Source organism: Halichoerus grypus, chromosome 2, assembly GCF_964656455.1.
Source record: "Halichoerus grypus chromosome 2, mHalGry1.hap1.1, whole genome shotgun sequence".
In the NCBI taxonomy this organism is placed as follows: Eukaryota; Metazoa; Chordata; class Mammalia; order Carnivora; family Phocidae; genus Halichoerus; species Halichoerus grypus.
Window position 1 is genome coordinate 31999070 of NC_135713.1, and position 16842 is coordinate 32015911.

General features: G+C 38.8%; 1 protein-coding gene across 1 annotated transcript in view; it reads left to right on the top strand.

Annotated features, from left to right (window-relative positions):
• C7 (complement C7) overlaps positions 1-16842 on the top strand; it is a 50944-nt gene that overhangs the window by 4205 nt on the left and 29897 nt on the right. Inside the window, exons 3-8 of the mRNA XM_036068459.2 lie at positions 305-380; positions 4032-4173; positions 6516-6663; positions 8023-8161; positions 14111-14281; positions 16593-16836. Coding sequence (XP_035924352.1) covers positions 305-380; positions 4032-4173; positions 6516-6663; positions 8023-8161; positions 14111-14281; positions 16593-16836 — 920 coding nt within the window. The remainder of the gene's footprint in view (positions 1-304; positions 381-4031; positions 4174-6515; positions 6664-8022; positions 8162-14110; positions 14282-16592; positions 16837-16842) is intronic.

Here is a 16842-nt window from a genome sequence, read left to right on the forward strand (position 1 = left end):
TTAGGATTATTTGTTTATACCTCTGCATCTTTGTCCGCTCCTCTATCCATAGTCAGTGACCCATCTCTCATTGTGTCTGCAGCTCAGGTGTCTAAATAGTGTCTGGTACATTATAGATGCTTAATAAATGTTAATCTCTAAAAAAGCTGGTCCCTTCCCCGTATATTTTTATATGTCTTGGGATGCTTTTGGTGCCTCTTACAAAATTGTGAAGGATTTTTTTTTTCTTTTTTTTACTATCTTTGACCATTCTTTGTGTTTCCCCTCTCTTTATCTTTCTACCTGATTTACAACAATCTGACAGAGCGTCCGCTCCAGTCACTTGCCAATGGGATTCCTATGGACCGTGGTCAGAATGCAACGGTTGTACCAAGACTCAGGTAGGACCGTACAAAAACTTTGCTCTTGGGCGCCTGGGTGGCTCAGTTGGTTAAGCGACTGCCTTCGGCTCAGGTCATGATCCTGGAGTCCAGGGATTGAGTCCCACATCAGGCTCCCTGCTCAGCAGGGAGTCTGCTTCTCCCTCTGACCCTCCTCCCTCTCATGCTCTCTCTATCTCATTCTCTCTCTCGCAAATAAATAAAATCTTAAAAAAAAAAACAAAAAAAAACTTTGCTCTTATTCTTTATTTATTGTATATATTGTTTATATTGAAATAGCTGATGTATAGACAAATGACATAAGCTTTTGACATGTTATTTTTTGTTTCTTAATATAATTATTAATTTAAAGGGAGAAAAGTATGGCTTTAGTAATTAATAATGTAATAAAGTAATTCCTGCATTCTTATTTTTCTTGCAGGACTTTTCTAAATCTTACATTAGAGGCTAGAAACATACATAGGATAAAGCAATTCACTAACTCTTTAACTATTAGAGAAATAGAAGAGCATGAAATGAAGTTAGTAGGTAGTTCAAAATCTCACTACTGGGTTCAACTTTTCTTCTTATTTAAAACTAACACTAGCAAGTACAAAATGGCTGCTTTGTTTTACCTCACAAATAGTGAATGACCACAAAGAGTGAAACATTTTGCACTTTTTTTTTTTTTTTTTTAAGATTTTACTTTTAAGTAATGTCTACACCCAACGTGGGCCTCGAACCCACTACCTGGAGATGAAAAGTTGCCTGCTCCACTGACTGAGCCAGCCAGGCCCCTCTGCATTTTTAAACTTTTTAAAGTTTAATTTCTAAGTAATACAAATAAAATGCTGGACTTGATCTGGAGATAATAGAGTACTTCTAAAAGTGTCTGTTTTATTCCCTTTATTATAAGTTATTCATTGGAGAAAACATGGGAAAGTCTATATAAAGAAGACGCTACTTATAATTCCACCATTTAAAGGAAACCAATATACCATCATTTGGTATTTATTTTTTCAATTTATCTTCTCTGTGTGTTTATAATTTTTTAAAATAGAATTGCTTGATTATAGTTTTATATTCCACTATTAAAAAATTTTTTTTTGTTTATTTAAAAAAATTTTTTTTAAGTAAACTCCATGCCACATGTGGGGTTTGAACTCATGACCGCAAGATCAGGAGTCACATGTTCAACCAACTGACCCAGCCAGGGGTCCCTATATCCTACTGTTTTTTTGTTTTTGTTTTTTTTTGTAAGTAGCCTCTGCGCCCAGCACGGAGCCCAACATGGGGTTTTAACTCACGACCGTGAGATCAAGACCTGAGCTGAGATCAAGATCGGGTGCTTAACCAACTGAGCCACCAAGGCACCCCTCTACTATTTTAAAATTATACTTTTGGCATGAATTTTAACAGCTCTATTATTTTCCATTATGTGCATATACCGATCTTATTTATCCACTTTCCTATTGTTTGAGATTTAGGATATGTACATTTTTGTTATTATAAATAAAACTTCAGTGAACATTTTTGTACATAGAAATCTGTCCTCTGTTCTGATAATTTTCTCAGGATAAATTCCAAAACTATAATGCTTGTTTTATTTATTTATTTATTTATTTATTTTTTTAAAGATTTTATTTATTTATTTGATAGAGACACAGTGAGAGAGGGAACACAATCAGGGGGAGTGGGAGAGAGAGAAGCAGGCTTCCCGCTGAGCGGGGAGCCTGATGTGGGGCTCGATCCCAGGACCCTGGGACCATGACCTGAGCCGAAGGCAGACGCTTAACGACTGAGCCACCCAGGCGCCCCTATAATGCTTGTTTTAAAGGTTCTAAACATTTGAATGATTAAGTATGTTTTTATTGAAATATAATTAGCACATGACATTATTTTAATTTCAGGTATACAACATGATTCTATATTTGCAAAATATTTTAAAGGTGGTTCAGCTTGAATAAAAATGTGTATTTAAAAACCACTTTTTAATTATTAAGAAAACAGAACCATATTACAGAAGATAATTTCTGTTTTGAAGCATCATCATGATCATCATTTTCATCAAGCATTTAGTACCTACATGAGTGGTATTTACAAAGCAAGTTACACAAATGCAGAATTTGGCTTTGGAGAAATAGATGACTACTCTGATTACATGAATAACAAGGCAAAAGTCAAACACCAACTACAGAAAACATTTTTATAATTTAAAAACAAGTTAAGAAAGAATGCTAAAAAGAAAGAGATGGAAGGTATTTTTCATATTAGCAATTTTTTTCTTTGCATGAAGGTCATCATGCAATGATTACGTCCCTAGGTTATAATGACAAAATTTTCATCCAGAAAGAGACAAGTGAGAATGAAAATAGGGTCATAAGATCAGAATTTGTCAGGTGAGAATTTGACTGTTTGCAGTGGGCAGCTATCAAGGTCATGCTCATATCCAGAGAGAGGGAAGCACTCTTTAGACAAACAATACAATCTGTGCTTTGGAACTTCAGAAAAGGACAATTTAATAAGACATATGTGAGAGGTGTCATCATCAATTAAACAGAGAGACTAAAAACTTATCAAGGAACTGTACTGAGTCGCATTCCCCACTCCTGTTCCTCCACAGCTCCTCTGCTTAGACGCAATGGAAGCTGCCAGTGTCAGGCCCAGGCTGACAAAGCTGCTCACAGAGTAAATTACATTACTGCAACCCTATGTCGGAAAGAATCCCCACTTCTAACCCAACTTAGGATGGATGAAAAGATTCAACTTTGGCTTGTGATGAGGGATAGAAGCAGAAATGTGTTCACAGTTAGCCCAGAAGCCTGACCTATAGCCGGCATAGTTCCCACAAGGATCAGATACTGAGGGTCTCATGACTGCCTGTTCATCTCGCTGATAGTTAATACTGAGCCCAATGATAAGCACCAGAGAAATCCTGCAAAAGTAGTTTTATGAGTAGAAATTCGAAAAAGACATTTATGATCTGATACTCCCTGCATATCTCCTCCCCCTTGAGACTAAGTATATAACCACCAGCTTCATAGAGCAAAAGTACAGCTCCTTCTGCCCATGGGCCCTTGTCCCCGTGCTATAATAAAAGCACCTTTTTGCACCAAAAACATCTCAAGAATTCTTTCTTGACTGTTCCACTCCTGGCCCCCCATCAGTTTGTATATCCTGTCTTCCCTGTTGGTATTTGCTCAAGGCTTAAATTCTCTGGAAGGTCAGATTTTGTTTATTTTTTTTTTAATAGGGAAAAGGTGAGTACAGGAAGAGGCTTACACGATGCATTTGATTGCTGTTGGGAAGGAAAAGGATTTTGTGGACCTCTTTTTGTTTAAATATTAGATACATGTCTTCATATTGATTAAGTGAATTTTAGAATGAATTATTTGTTTCTCAAGAAGCTTGATGAGTTCCTCTATTTTTCCCATACTTTCTTTCCCAGAGATTTGCCTTTGACATATTTCCCATTTCAGAGGCCATTGATTTTGATTGTCTAGTAGAATTCCATTGCAGAGGTAGCTTCATCTTTGGACTAGGAGGTTTTACATCTGCCCCCCAGAACAATTTCCTGAACACTGATTCTTCAATTGTATTAGTTTCTCTTAGATTTTGTTTCTCCGATAAAGGAAAGGACATGTCAAAAAGCATTACCTGTTTTGTGTTTAGACTCGCAGGCGGTCAGTTGCTGTTTATGGGCAGTATGGGGGCCATCCTTGCGTTGGAAGTGCATTTGAAACACAATCGTGTGAACCTATACTAGGATGTCCGACAGAAGAGGGATGTGGAGAGCGGTTCAGGTGTTTCTCAGGTATCTCTTTTCCATTGGCTTGGACACTCCATGCAGAGTGTAAATTCAAATGCTATTTGATTAACTTGCTCAGTATGTATTTGTTCAATTTTACTGAATTTATATTGGCCTAAGAATTGATTTTATTGGCATATTAATTATACACTCAGCTATCATTATTTCAAATGCAATATCATTATTTCATCTGGTAATAAAGGTGGAGATACTCCTTGCTTCTTTGAAAAGAAATATGACTATTGACAGACCCAAACAGCCCTTGACATTGCATTTTTGGTGAAGATGCAGAGTGAGTCTGGTACATCAAGATTGGGCAAAAACAACGTTACTGCCCAAATTATTATTATGTTCACAAAAAAAGCAACACTGATTACCTAATCAAGAAGCAGTACGGGTCACTCCTATGCACAGGGTGATTGAAACCTAATTTCAAGTTTGGGCACTGAGTATTTTTTGCCCTATTGTTTAGGTAGCGTTTGTGCAGTCAGATTAATTCAACAACCTTTAGCAGATATTTATTATTCTTATTAGGCTCCAGATATAGTGGTGAGGATTGTGGATATGTAAATGAAACACATAGCCTCTTCCTTCACAAATATTGAAGTTTATGGGCAGAATAGTACATAAATAATCCCTGTGTTAGAAGTGCTCCTCCACAATACCTGTTGAACTCCTAGTTTACTTTCAAAACCAAAATCAGATGACTCATCTTTTAGGAAGCATTCTTTAACTCCTAAACTGATAGAGATAACTAACAAATCACTTCTCTATGTTCCCTATGTACATCGTACCACCTATAATCTGGAGTTATCTGTTGGCCTGGTTATCTCTCTTGTGAACTCCTTGAGGATATGGATAATATTCCTTTAATTTTTGCATCTGAAGTACCTGGTACATAGTAGACTCTCAACAAATGTTCTTTGCGTTGGATTGAGTGAGACCCCAGTGGGGTGCGTGCTTTACCATCAGAACAGTTGTGTGCAATACATACTCTGAGGACATAAACGAAGGACTTGTATTATAGCCTGTGGTGTAGGGATGGAGATAATATTTAATTTGATTTTTGAGGAACAAGTATGTGGCAGGTAGAGAAACCCTCCTAGGCGGAGAGAAGTATAAGTGCAAGGCCAGTGGAGATGACAGAAAGCCTGGCCTTTTAGTCATGTAGGTGTGATGAGGGGATAGGAAGCAGGTAGGAGAATGGCTGCAGACGATGCTGGGGAGGTGGGCCAGGGTTAGATCATCTGGTGCCCTTCAGTGCTTCCTTGGCGCCTGGGATGTAGATCTATCAGAACAATTACATTGCGGGATTATAATGATTTGTGTCTTCATAGTCCTTCCTACTAGATTGTAAAGTATATGAAAAGCCCAACATACCATTTTTATTTATATTTGTACCCTAACATCTGGAAGAGTGCCTTGCCCAGAGTAGGTGCTAAAGAGATGTGGAATTTTAAACTTTTGACCCAGTTTCCATGCTCTCAAAAGCTTACACATCAAATCACCAAAAAAAGCAGAGCTTTGGGGGCGCCTGGGTGGCTCAGATGGTTAAGCGTCTGCCTTCGGCTCAGGTCATGATCCCGGGGTCCTGGGATCGAGCCCCACATTGGGCTCCTGGCTCAGCCAGGAGTCTGCTTCTCCCTCTCCCTCTGCCTCTCCCACTGCTCATGCTCTCTCTCTCTCTCTCTGTATCTCTGTGTCTCAAATGAATAAATAAAATCTTAAAAAAAAAAAAAAAGCAGAGCTTTGGCATCTTGGTCAGTGATTACAAAAAAATAAACTGGAAGTTGAAGGGCAGGATGTCAATGTATCCTCCCAGTGGTTGTCGCCTTTTGATTTTGGGAAGATTCAGACAAACGGCTTGATTATGGGTGGAAGGCTGGATTTTGAATTCAGCTTTTATTTTCAATTTTGTTTCCAGATGAGGTCAGAATCAATTTTGTGTGTTAGAATATGAGGGCCAAAATAATCACCAGGCCTTTCCTGGACACCTTGAAAATTGATCTCAAATTCACAGTAAAATATTAATGCAGTGTTGGGGGTCAGGGGCAAAACCTTTTTTTTTTTTTTAAAGATTTATTTATTTATTTTAGAAAGAGCAATCATGAATCGGGGGAGGGGCAGAAGGAGAGGGAGAGAATCTTCAAGAAGACTCCCTGCTGAGCACGGAGCCCCACACGGGGCTCGAACTCATGACCCTGAGATCAGGACCTGAGCTGAAGCCAAGAGTCAAAGCTCAATCTACTGAGCCACCCAGGCACCTCTGAGGCAAAACTTTTTTGATCCCAGGTAGTTTTTGCCTTCTTCCCTCTTTTATTTTGTGTGGGGGCTTATCTTGTGTATAGGCCAGTGCATCAGCAAATCTTTGGTTTGCAACGGGGATTCTGACTGTGAAGAGGACAGCGCTGATGAAGACAGATGCGAGAACTCAGAAAGCAGAACTTCCTGCGACCTTGATAAACCTCCTCCCAACATAGAACTTACTGGAAATGGGTAAGGTGCATATGGATGGGTTGTAGCTTTTCATTTTGTTTTTATTTTATGGCTTGGTAAATCTAATAACAAATCATAATAGCTAAGCTTTTGGCTCAGAGCTCTTTGCCACATCCTAAAACATTTAAAACAAAATTTTTTGAAGTTTTATTTATTTAAGTAATTTCTACCCCCAATGTAGAGCTCGAACTCACAACCCCGAGATCGAGTTGCACGCTCCCCGACTGAGCCAGCCAGGTGCCCCAGAACTTTTAATTCATACCTGTATACCTGAAAATATATGTGGTTAATGTAGAGTGTCCAGTTGTCCCTGGACTATCCTGCTTTTAGCACTGGAAATCCTATGTCCAGGGAAACCCCTCAGACCTGGGAAAACCTGGATGTTGGTCACCTTCTGGGTGAGAGGTAGAAATAGAGAGACAGAGGGAGAACTGGTGCAGTGACAATGATGGGGAGCTACTTAAGAGAATGAAGAGATAATAGAATAAGAACAGAGAAAGAAGAGAGAAAGTGGTGTGTTGGAATATTTAGGCTTGAAAAGTAACTGTCTAAACCAGCTGGAAACTTTCATTTTCAAGTGAAGTTGGGACAATCCCATGTTTGTCTTTTCAAAAAGAATTGTGAAGAACTTTCAAGGGTCAGATCCAAATTGAGATTTCAAGGCTTTAAAATAGTCTATTTTAGAATGATAGTTAGAGGTGGTTTTTCTATAATATTTTAAAATTCATTAACAGAGAAATGGTAAAATTACTCTAAAGGGTATACCATTCAGTATGCTAAGAGGCAATTTAGTTGAAATTCCCTGTAGAAAGTTCCCTTTCGGGGCACCTGGTTGGCTCAGTTGGTTAAGCATCTGCCTTCGGCTCAGGTCATGATCCCAGAGTCCTGGGATTGAGCCCCGCATCGGGCTCTTTGCTTAGTGGGGAGCCTGCTTCTCCCTCTGCCTGCCGCCCCTGCTGCTTGTGCTCTCTCTCTGTCAAATAAACAAAATCTTAAAAAAAAGAAAAGAAAGTTCCCTCTCCTCAAGAGTAATCTTAATTGTATTGGTTTTATCTATAGATTCAACTCAAAACCAGCTTTCGCTATAGATACAAAAGGGCTGTGTGTTCCCCAAACATGTTCTTAGGCTGAAGGGATGTTGGATTTCCCCAGCTATTAGTTTTAGCTATTACACCACCCAGGGGAGGTGGATAATGTATGGTGTGCATTAAGATACTGCTCTCTTTATTTGAGCTCTCTTGAAGAGATGCTTAACTGTAATGTATTTCAAGATTTTCTAGAATTCCTTTTTCAGCAAGTGCTGTTTCTGGTTTTTAATCATCTTTTCTTCCTTCCTTCCTTTTTTTTTTTTTTAAACAGTTACAATGAACTCACTGGCCAGTTTAGGAAGAGAGTCATCAACACTAAAAGTTTTGGTGGTCAATGCAGAAAAGTGTTTAGTGGGGATGGAAAAGATTTCTATAGACTGAGTGGAAATATCCTTTCCTATACATTCCAGGTACTTAATTTCATTGATTTAATTTATTTTTAACCTGTGGATTATTGCCAGAGATCATTACTTATATGATATTGATTTTTTGGTATTTGTTGAGAATTTATTTGTGGCATAATACTTGGTATTTGTTGAGAATTTATTTGTGGCTTAATATTTGGCTTAAACAAATGTTTTATATGGGCTTAAAAAGGATACATATTCTTTAACTCTGGGGTACAAGGCAATGATACTTTAAATTTGTCTCATTTAAGCTGAACTATTCTTTCGTCTCATTTTCAAGTCTATGGGTCCCAGACTGGATGGTCTGTCCCTGTGTGGGTGTCAAAACTCAAGACTCTGGTCATGACTGGTTGTAATAATCTCTACCACTGCCACAGTGTCAGCTCACTTAAAAATGCTTTTGTTTTTAAATTGTGAAATATTTCATATATACAAAAGTGTGACTAATGTAAACATACGGTTTGAAGAAAACTAATAAAACAAATACTCATATATGCCCACCACCCACCTTAAGAAATAGAATATTGCCAAAGACTGATTTAAATGCTCTCATCTACCCCTCTCTGGCCACATCCTCCCCACCCCCACTCCCTAGACAACCACTATCTTCTGTTTTGTATTAATCACTTCTTTGTCTTTCCATATACATTTATCTCATATGTCTTTGTCCCTAAATAAAAACTTATGATTATTTGTGCCTGTTTTTTGGCCACTTATATAAGTAAATCCTATAGTATATATTCTATGACTTTTTTTTTTACTCAAAATTATGGTTTTGAAATTTATTCATGCTGATGTAGATGATATTTTTATTGCTGGTTCCATTTTTTTTCTTATGAAAATGCCTTGCACATTCTTGTGCATGAGTTCCATGCAAATGAGCTAGAGTTTCTCTAGGGCACTTGAGTTGTTGCCACACAGGTTATGTATAGGTTACACTCTGCTCAGCAAAGTTTCCAAAAGGGATGTGCCATCAACTTATACCAGATCAGCAGTGTGGAAGGGGGGGCCTGTGCTCCCTATCCTTACCAACGTCTGCATTGCCAGAATTTTCCATTTGGCTTAGGGTCGCAGGGACTCCATTCCAGGCTTCTGCTTCTTGTAAGCTGTTCCTGTCATACACACCTAAACTCGTTCTGTTCCAGGATTTCCACACAAAATCCACTCACACAGAAACAGTTATGGTTTTAGGGGGAGAATCCTGAGCATATGAGGGGGATATAGAGGAAAGATTTTCTGTTGCAGTCATGCCGACGCATTTAACGAAAAAGGTTGCATCCTCCATCACAAAACATCTGTCCTTCTAGAACTTCAACAAATCAAAGTTTCTGGTCTCATCCCATTTCAGCCTCTTGTTCTCTTCTGCCAAGACCTCCTCTTTCACTCCTTTGCTCTCTTCTTCCCAGAATTCTGAAAATTTCCAGTTCAGTGCTTCTTACCTATTACTCCCAAATTTGTAGACCAAAACTATTAGGATGTTCAGACAGAAGGGCTTTTTGTTTACCAAACTTAACCTTCTTCAGAATGCAGTTTTAATTATAAATAGCAAACAGCATCCTCCTCTGACTTACAGTAGAATAAGTTACATTTACGAACTACTGTATCATGGGGGCACCTGGGTGGCTTAGTCGGTTGAGCATCTGACTCTTGATTTTGGCTCAGGTCATGATCTCTTGGGTCATGAGATCGAGCCCTGTGTTGGGCTCTGTGCTCAGTGAGGAGTCTGCTTGAGATTCTGTCTCTCTCTCTCTCTCCCCCTCCCTTGCTCTCTCTCTCTTAAATAAATAAATAAATAAAATTTTTTAAAGACTTTATTTATTTATTTGACAGAGAGAGACAGCGAGAGAGGGAACACAGGCAGGGGGAGTGGGAGAGGGAGAAGCAGGCTTCCCACGGAGCAGGGAGCCCGATGCGGGGCTCGATCCCAGGACCCTGGGATCATGACCTGAGCCAAAGGCAAATGCTTAACTGGCTGAGCCAGCCAGGTGCCCCAAAGATAAATTTGACCAGAAAGAAAGTCAGTCATTGAAGAGCTAACCCAGTGTGAAGATTGGGATAGTAAATGCTCTCCACAGCTCAGATAGACCTGAGGCCCCTGGGCATTCAGCTCTTCTGAGTGGAAGATGGCTTTTGGCTTGTTGGCACATAAATATTAGTAAATAAACATGTAACAATAATCAGTCAGTCCATCTTATAATCTCTGTTTCAGTTATCAGTAGTGTAGTTTATCCAGGGCAAACCTGGTTTCTTGTTGACTAAGCCATTATCTTTGATGCCATGCACTTTCTCTGTGTGCTCATATTTTTCATACCACAAGGAAGCCTTGGACACAGAAACACGTTCCTCTTCCATGGCCACTTTGGGAAGGTACCACTTTGCTAGTTCAGTCTGGAGAATGTTGAAAGACTGTTATGTTCATCGTCAGCTTGGAAAGAGTTGCAGAGGGGAGTAAAGATGAAGGTAGAGAAAATGAATTACTTCCTGGATCCTCCTGTACTTAGTCTTGAATGTACTTCATTATATTTTTGGAACAGAGATCCTATGTGCATATCAAGTAAATAACAAAATCATATTCTTTTTAAAAAGACTTATTTATTTATTTTAGAGAGAAAGAGAGAGAGAGCACGAGCAGGGGGAAGGGCAGTGGGAGAGGGAGAGAATCTCAGGCAGATTCCCTGCTGAGCATGGAGCTCAGTGTGGGGCTTGATCTCACCACCCTGAGATCATGACCTGAGCTGAAATCAGGAGTCAGACGCTTAGCCGACTGAGCTACCCAGGCACCCTGGATCTTTTCTTTTCCTTTCTTTTCTTTTCTTTTTTAAAAAAGACTTTATTTATTTATTTGACAGAGAGAGAGAGAGAGGGTGAGAGAGCACAGCAGCGGGAGGAGCAGAGGGAGAGGGAGAAGCAGGCTTCTAGCAGAGCAGGGAGCCCGATGCGGGACTTGATCCCAGGACCCTGGGATCATGACCTGAGCCGAAGGCAGATGCTTAACCAACTGAGCCACCCAGGCGCCCCCTTCTTTTCTTTGTAATAATCTAAAAATGTGGGTACTGTCATTTCTATTTTACAGTTGAGGAAACTCAAGACAAAAAATGCTGAAGAGTTTACCCACAATCATAGAGTTAATAGATAACAAATATGGACTCTGAATCCAAGAAGTGTGTGTGCAGAGCCCTTGCAGCACACTCTACTTAGGTGGGGTTAGAATACACATACATTTGATAGGAATGAGCCAGTAGAGAATGAAAAATTGAAGCTGTGGGAGAGGGAGTAAGCAATCAATTTAATAAATCCTTAGAAGTGGTGGGAGGGAATGCAATAGAGATGAGACAGAAATTAGCTTTAGATGGAGGAAGGACACCTGCGGAGGAAAGGAAGTGAAGAAATGTAAATACGTTTGTGGATTTGTTAGCCGGAAGTTTAGGAGCTCTCATGTCTGATAATGGGAATGTTTGTAAAGAAAGAGGTTAAGGTCATTTTCTGAGAGTGAGGGAAGTGGTTCTAAGATTGCGGGACTGAGGTAGGTGCAGAACTTTTGAAATAGATACTGTAGAGAATGGGAGAGAAAGAGAATGGAAATATAGGGCTGCTGCACTGCTTTGAGGGTTCCCCTGAGACTGGAAATCATGAGTGGACTTACAGTGGTACTGATCGGTTAGCTGTGTGATTTTTCTATCATAGTGCTAAGCAGCTTGGCTGCGAGCATTGAACCAGGGCTGGAATTCTGCCAGGCAAACATGATGGCAGAGCAGATCTAGGCAAGGGAGTTAAGGTCATTGGCGAGAGACTGGTTGAAGTCATGAACCATGAGGTCTATCTGAAAAGGAAGGAAGTGAAAAAATGAAGGTGCTGATAGAGAGAGAGAAGGGAAACCAAGTAGAGGAACTTGTGTCTATAAAGTTGAATAATGGCTCTGGTGATAATAGAATGAGAGTCAAACGAGTAAGAGGTGGCAGGATGTAGGATGTTTGAATTTGTGATTTCAGAGGAGGGATCAGTCTGGGTGAGTCTAAGTTGGATGGAGAGAGTATTAATTAAGGGTCATTTAAGAAGATCACATTACCTTGAAAAAGATGACTCTTGTAGCTCTGTATAGAGTAGATGAGAGTGAGGAGATGCTGAGCTAAAGCAGCTAAAGAGGCTTATTTGCATTAATCAAGTACTTGAATTGCAGATTTGAAGATGAGGGAAAATAGGCTTTTTTTTTTCTTGCATTGAAAGGAAGATAGATAACTTCTCTTTCTTAAGAGAGATAAAAAGTAAATTTGTGTCGATCTAAAACCAAATAGGACCGAAACACTATCTAGTGGTTGCGGAAATCTCTGATGGCATTCTTATTAATGTCCTCTTTCTAGTCAATAATAATACATATATTCTCCATCTCAGTGTGAGCTGAATTTTTGCCTTTGACTTTTAAACAAACCAATTTCATAATGTAATGAAAATAATGCTCTAACAAAAGATATGAGTAAATCTATCTTTTCTTGTCTTCTGGCATGTTCTTAGCATGCATGCATAATTTTTAACATGGGCAGTGATAAAAGTAATACAATATTTTCTGGCATTTTGATGAATTTTTTTCTAGTTTTTTCTTCTTCTTCTTCTTCTTCTTCTTTTTTTTTTTTTTAAGTAGACTCCATGCCCAGCATGGAGCCCAAGGTGGGGCTTGAACTCACAACCCTGAGACCATGACCTGAGCTGAGATCAAGAGTCAGACACTTAACTGACTGAGCCACCCAGGAGCCCCTGAATTTCTTTCTAGTCTTTTTTTGACTGGGGAATATACTTGTATGGTTGTAATGAACAGGATTATCACATTTATACCCACTTTCTCATTTAACATGAATATTTTTCTTCATAGGCATCATTTAAAATGGCTACATGGTATTCTGTCATTTTCATTCTTCTTAGGTTTGTGTTTAAAGTGTATCATATCCATCATTTTAATGTTCCCTGTGCTCATTTATACTTTGATCTCAAACACAGATGTGTATGGCTATATGCTAAGAACACAAATGCTTGTGGAAGGACAGTTACTGATTTGACTATTTATGCAGAGCAGACACTGAGAGAGGGAGTCAGCTTGTGCGTCTTGTTTTATTTTCATGGTGCTTGACATTTTTTAGCAAATTAATTGCCCACAATTTAAAAAAAGTCTGGAGATCTTTGTGTCAGGATTTCAGATTTTTCTCTTTTCTTGAAAACAGATAATCTGTCAATGCTAGGACTTGTAGTTACATATGGTAACTGTATGATGGATTTGAGTGTTGGTGTCCCTTTTCAACAGTGTGTGTGTTCACGTCATCACCCTGCCTTCCACGGGATGCCTCCAACATTTATATTACATGCCAGCCCCCTGGACATTTTATTTTGACACTTGATCTAGGATAAAATAAGGAAGGGATAAATAAATGATTGTCTTCTTTGTCAGTGCTGGGGCTCGCCCTTCCCTGCTAGCCACATGTGATTATCCTGTTGTCTGCCTCGAAATTCCTTTGGGATGGCCTTTTCTTCTACCCTCGCTCATAAGGAAAAAAAATTGCATCTCTGTTCCCCTCTTTTAGCTGAAAAATCAAGAACCAAGGGCTTTTCAGTTCTCTGTTAGTGTAATTCTGTTGATTCGCTGACTTCTGGGTTAACTGTTGACCTTAAAAGAAAGTGGGAGATGTTTGTACACAGATGTGTTCTGTGAATCACTTGGAATTGCCATTATTGACACCATGTCTCCTTCTTAACTAAGAGTAGTTGTAGAATGGACTCTATTCTTTATGCTCATATGGGCCCGGTTGTAATGAGAGCCACAGTCATTTTGTGTCAATGAAGAGCTTTGTCTTTTTGGAGAAGACTGTTTGAAGAAAGTATCCACGTTAAAGGATCCATGGCAAAAGATTTTTGGTTATATCCAAGGCCTTAATTTGGTCACAGCAAAATTTTTCATTTTCTTTATAGGTGAAAATAAATAATGATTTTAATTATGAATTTTACAACAGTAGCTGGTCTTATGTAAAGCTTACCTCGGCAGAACATACATCATCTAGTAGGAAAAGCTCCTTTCTCGGATCTTCATCATCTTCTTCATTTACTCCTACTTCACATACCAATGAAATCCTCAAGAAAAAGGTTAGTATGAAATATTAGTTGACTTTTCTATATTTTACTGCGTAAATATTTCTAACATTAACAAAAGTGTATTTACCAAACAGATCAGCTTTCTTTTTTAAATTAGGGTAATAATATCCTCTTCAAAGGGACAGTGTAATATATTTCTTTAAAAGGTAAGATTGGGGCGCCTGGGTGGCTCAGTCATTAAGCGTCTGCTTTCGGCTCAGGTCATGATCCCAGTGTCCTGGGATTGAGCCCTGCATCAGACTCCCTGCTCTGCGGGAAGCCTGCTTCTCCCTCTCCCACTCCCCCTGCTTGTGTTCCCTCTCTCACTCTGTCTCTCTCTGTCAAATAAATAAATAAAATCTTTAAAAAAAAAAATAAATAAAAGGTAAGATTGTGTCTTGTTAGTTCTCTTGGATAATATATTTATTTATACTTTTTCTTTTCTTTTTTTTTCTTCTTCTTTTTTTTTAAGTAAGCTCCATACCCAATGTGGAGCTCGAACTCAGGACCCTGAGATTAACAGTTATGTACTCCACTGACTGAGCCAGCCAGGCGCCTCTATACTTTTTCTTTAAGATTTTATTTATTTATTTGACAGAGAGAGAGAGAGAGAGCTATAGGCAGAGGGAGAGGGAGAAGCAGCCTCCCCGCCGAGCAGGGAGCCCGATGGGGCACTCGATCCCAGGACCCTGGGATCATGACCTGAGCCGAAGGCAGACGCTTAACGACTGAGCCACCCAGGCTCCCCCTTATTTGAAAATCTTAAAGAAACATTACTTTCATATCTACTGGTTAAAATTTTCTTAAATTTCTAATTCATGATTACTATACATGGTTATATAAATGTTATATACAGTTTAAAAAATCCAATTAGTATGTGCTTCCTAAACACTGTCACTTAGAAGGTGCATAAAACTAAAAGATTTTGGAACACTTTATTACTTTTGAAATACCCAAATTTTTGTCTGAGGAAGTTAAAAACCTTATTTTTAGATACTTTGTTGTTTTGAGATACTAAAACTTTTATCTTGGGCAAGCTGAACAGTTGTGATAGATTGCACTGGCTGATGCACACCTACTGCTGAAGTTTTCAGGCTGACCATCATTCTAAATCTGCATATTTCATCTCATTCTTGAAGTCAGTAACTTGATTAATAAATCACAGGAAGTATAAAGGAATAGTGGTTTTGCTTGTTTTATGACTAAGAAGCTGACTGTGGAGATAGGAGTTATATAAACATTTATTATTTTTATACTACATTGTTCACAGAAGTGAGGATTTGGTATAAGGTAGATCTGTCTTGGACATCATTACAAGATGCTTAGGAAGTGTTCAAAGACCTCATTGTATCCACTACTGGGTACTTACCCAAAGAATACAAACACTAATCCAAAAAGAGAGATGCCCCTATGTTTATGGCAGCATTATTTACAATAGCCGAATTATGGAAGCAGCCCAAGCGTCTATTGATAGACAAATGGATACAAAAGATGTGGCATATTTATACAATGGAATATTACTCAGCCAGAAAGAAGAATGAAATGTTGCCATTTGCAACAACATGGATAGATCCAGAGAGTATGATGTTAAATGAAATAAATCAGAGAAAGACAAATGCCATATGATTTCACTCATATGTAGGATTAAGAAAATGAATGAACAACTACAAAAAAGAGACAAACCAAAAAGCAGACTCTTAATTATAGAGAACAAACTGGTGATTACCGGGGGGGGGAGCTGGGTGGAGGGATGGGTGAAATAGGGGATGGGGATGAAAAAGTGCATTTGTTTTGATGAGGACTGGGTGATGTATGGAATTGTTGGTTCACTATATTGTACACCTGCAACTAATACAGCACTCTAGGTTCATGACATTAAAATAGAAAAACCCCTCATTATGAAGTGAGGGACCCCAGTATGGAATATAATTTATATGGTCACCTTACCTATAAGTCATTGTGTACACCCTAGGGACATACTATTTTACATACTTATTTGTGAAATTGTTTAGCAGTTAACGAAGCTGATTCTCTTTTTTCTAGTTGGGGAGGGCATAACTACTTGGTTTTGAGATTTTAAATGTCATATATGCAAGAAATTACCATGTTATCATTCAGATATTATTCCTATTTGAGATTCCAAAAATTCCATAGACTGCTTCAAGTGAGTGGACCCAGAAAAGACCTCATCATGCATCAAAAATAGAAATTCATATAGTCTGGTTGGAGGTGGCAGCTGATGGAGACATTGGACAGCAAACTAATTCCAGCTGCCTTTTTATCACCAACCTAAAACTCTTTTTATGCTCTCTTCTTTCCATAGAGTCATAATTTGTTGGTTGTCCAGAACACCGTGGAAGTGGCTCAGTTTGTCAATAACAATCCGGAATTTTTACAACTTGCTGAGCCATTCTGGAAGGAACTCTCCTTCCTTCCCTCTCTGTATGACTATGGTGCCTACCGAAGATTAATCGACCAGTATGGGACACATTATCTGCAGTCTGGGTCCCTAGGAGGAGAGTACAAAGTTCTATTTTATGTGGACTCAGAAAAAATCAAAAACAGTGGTAAAG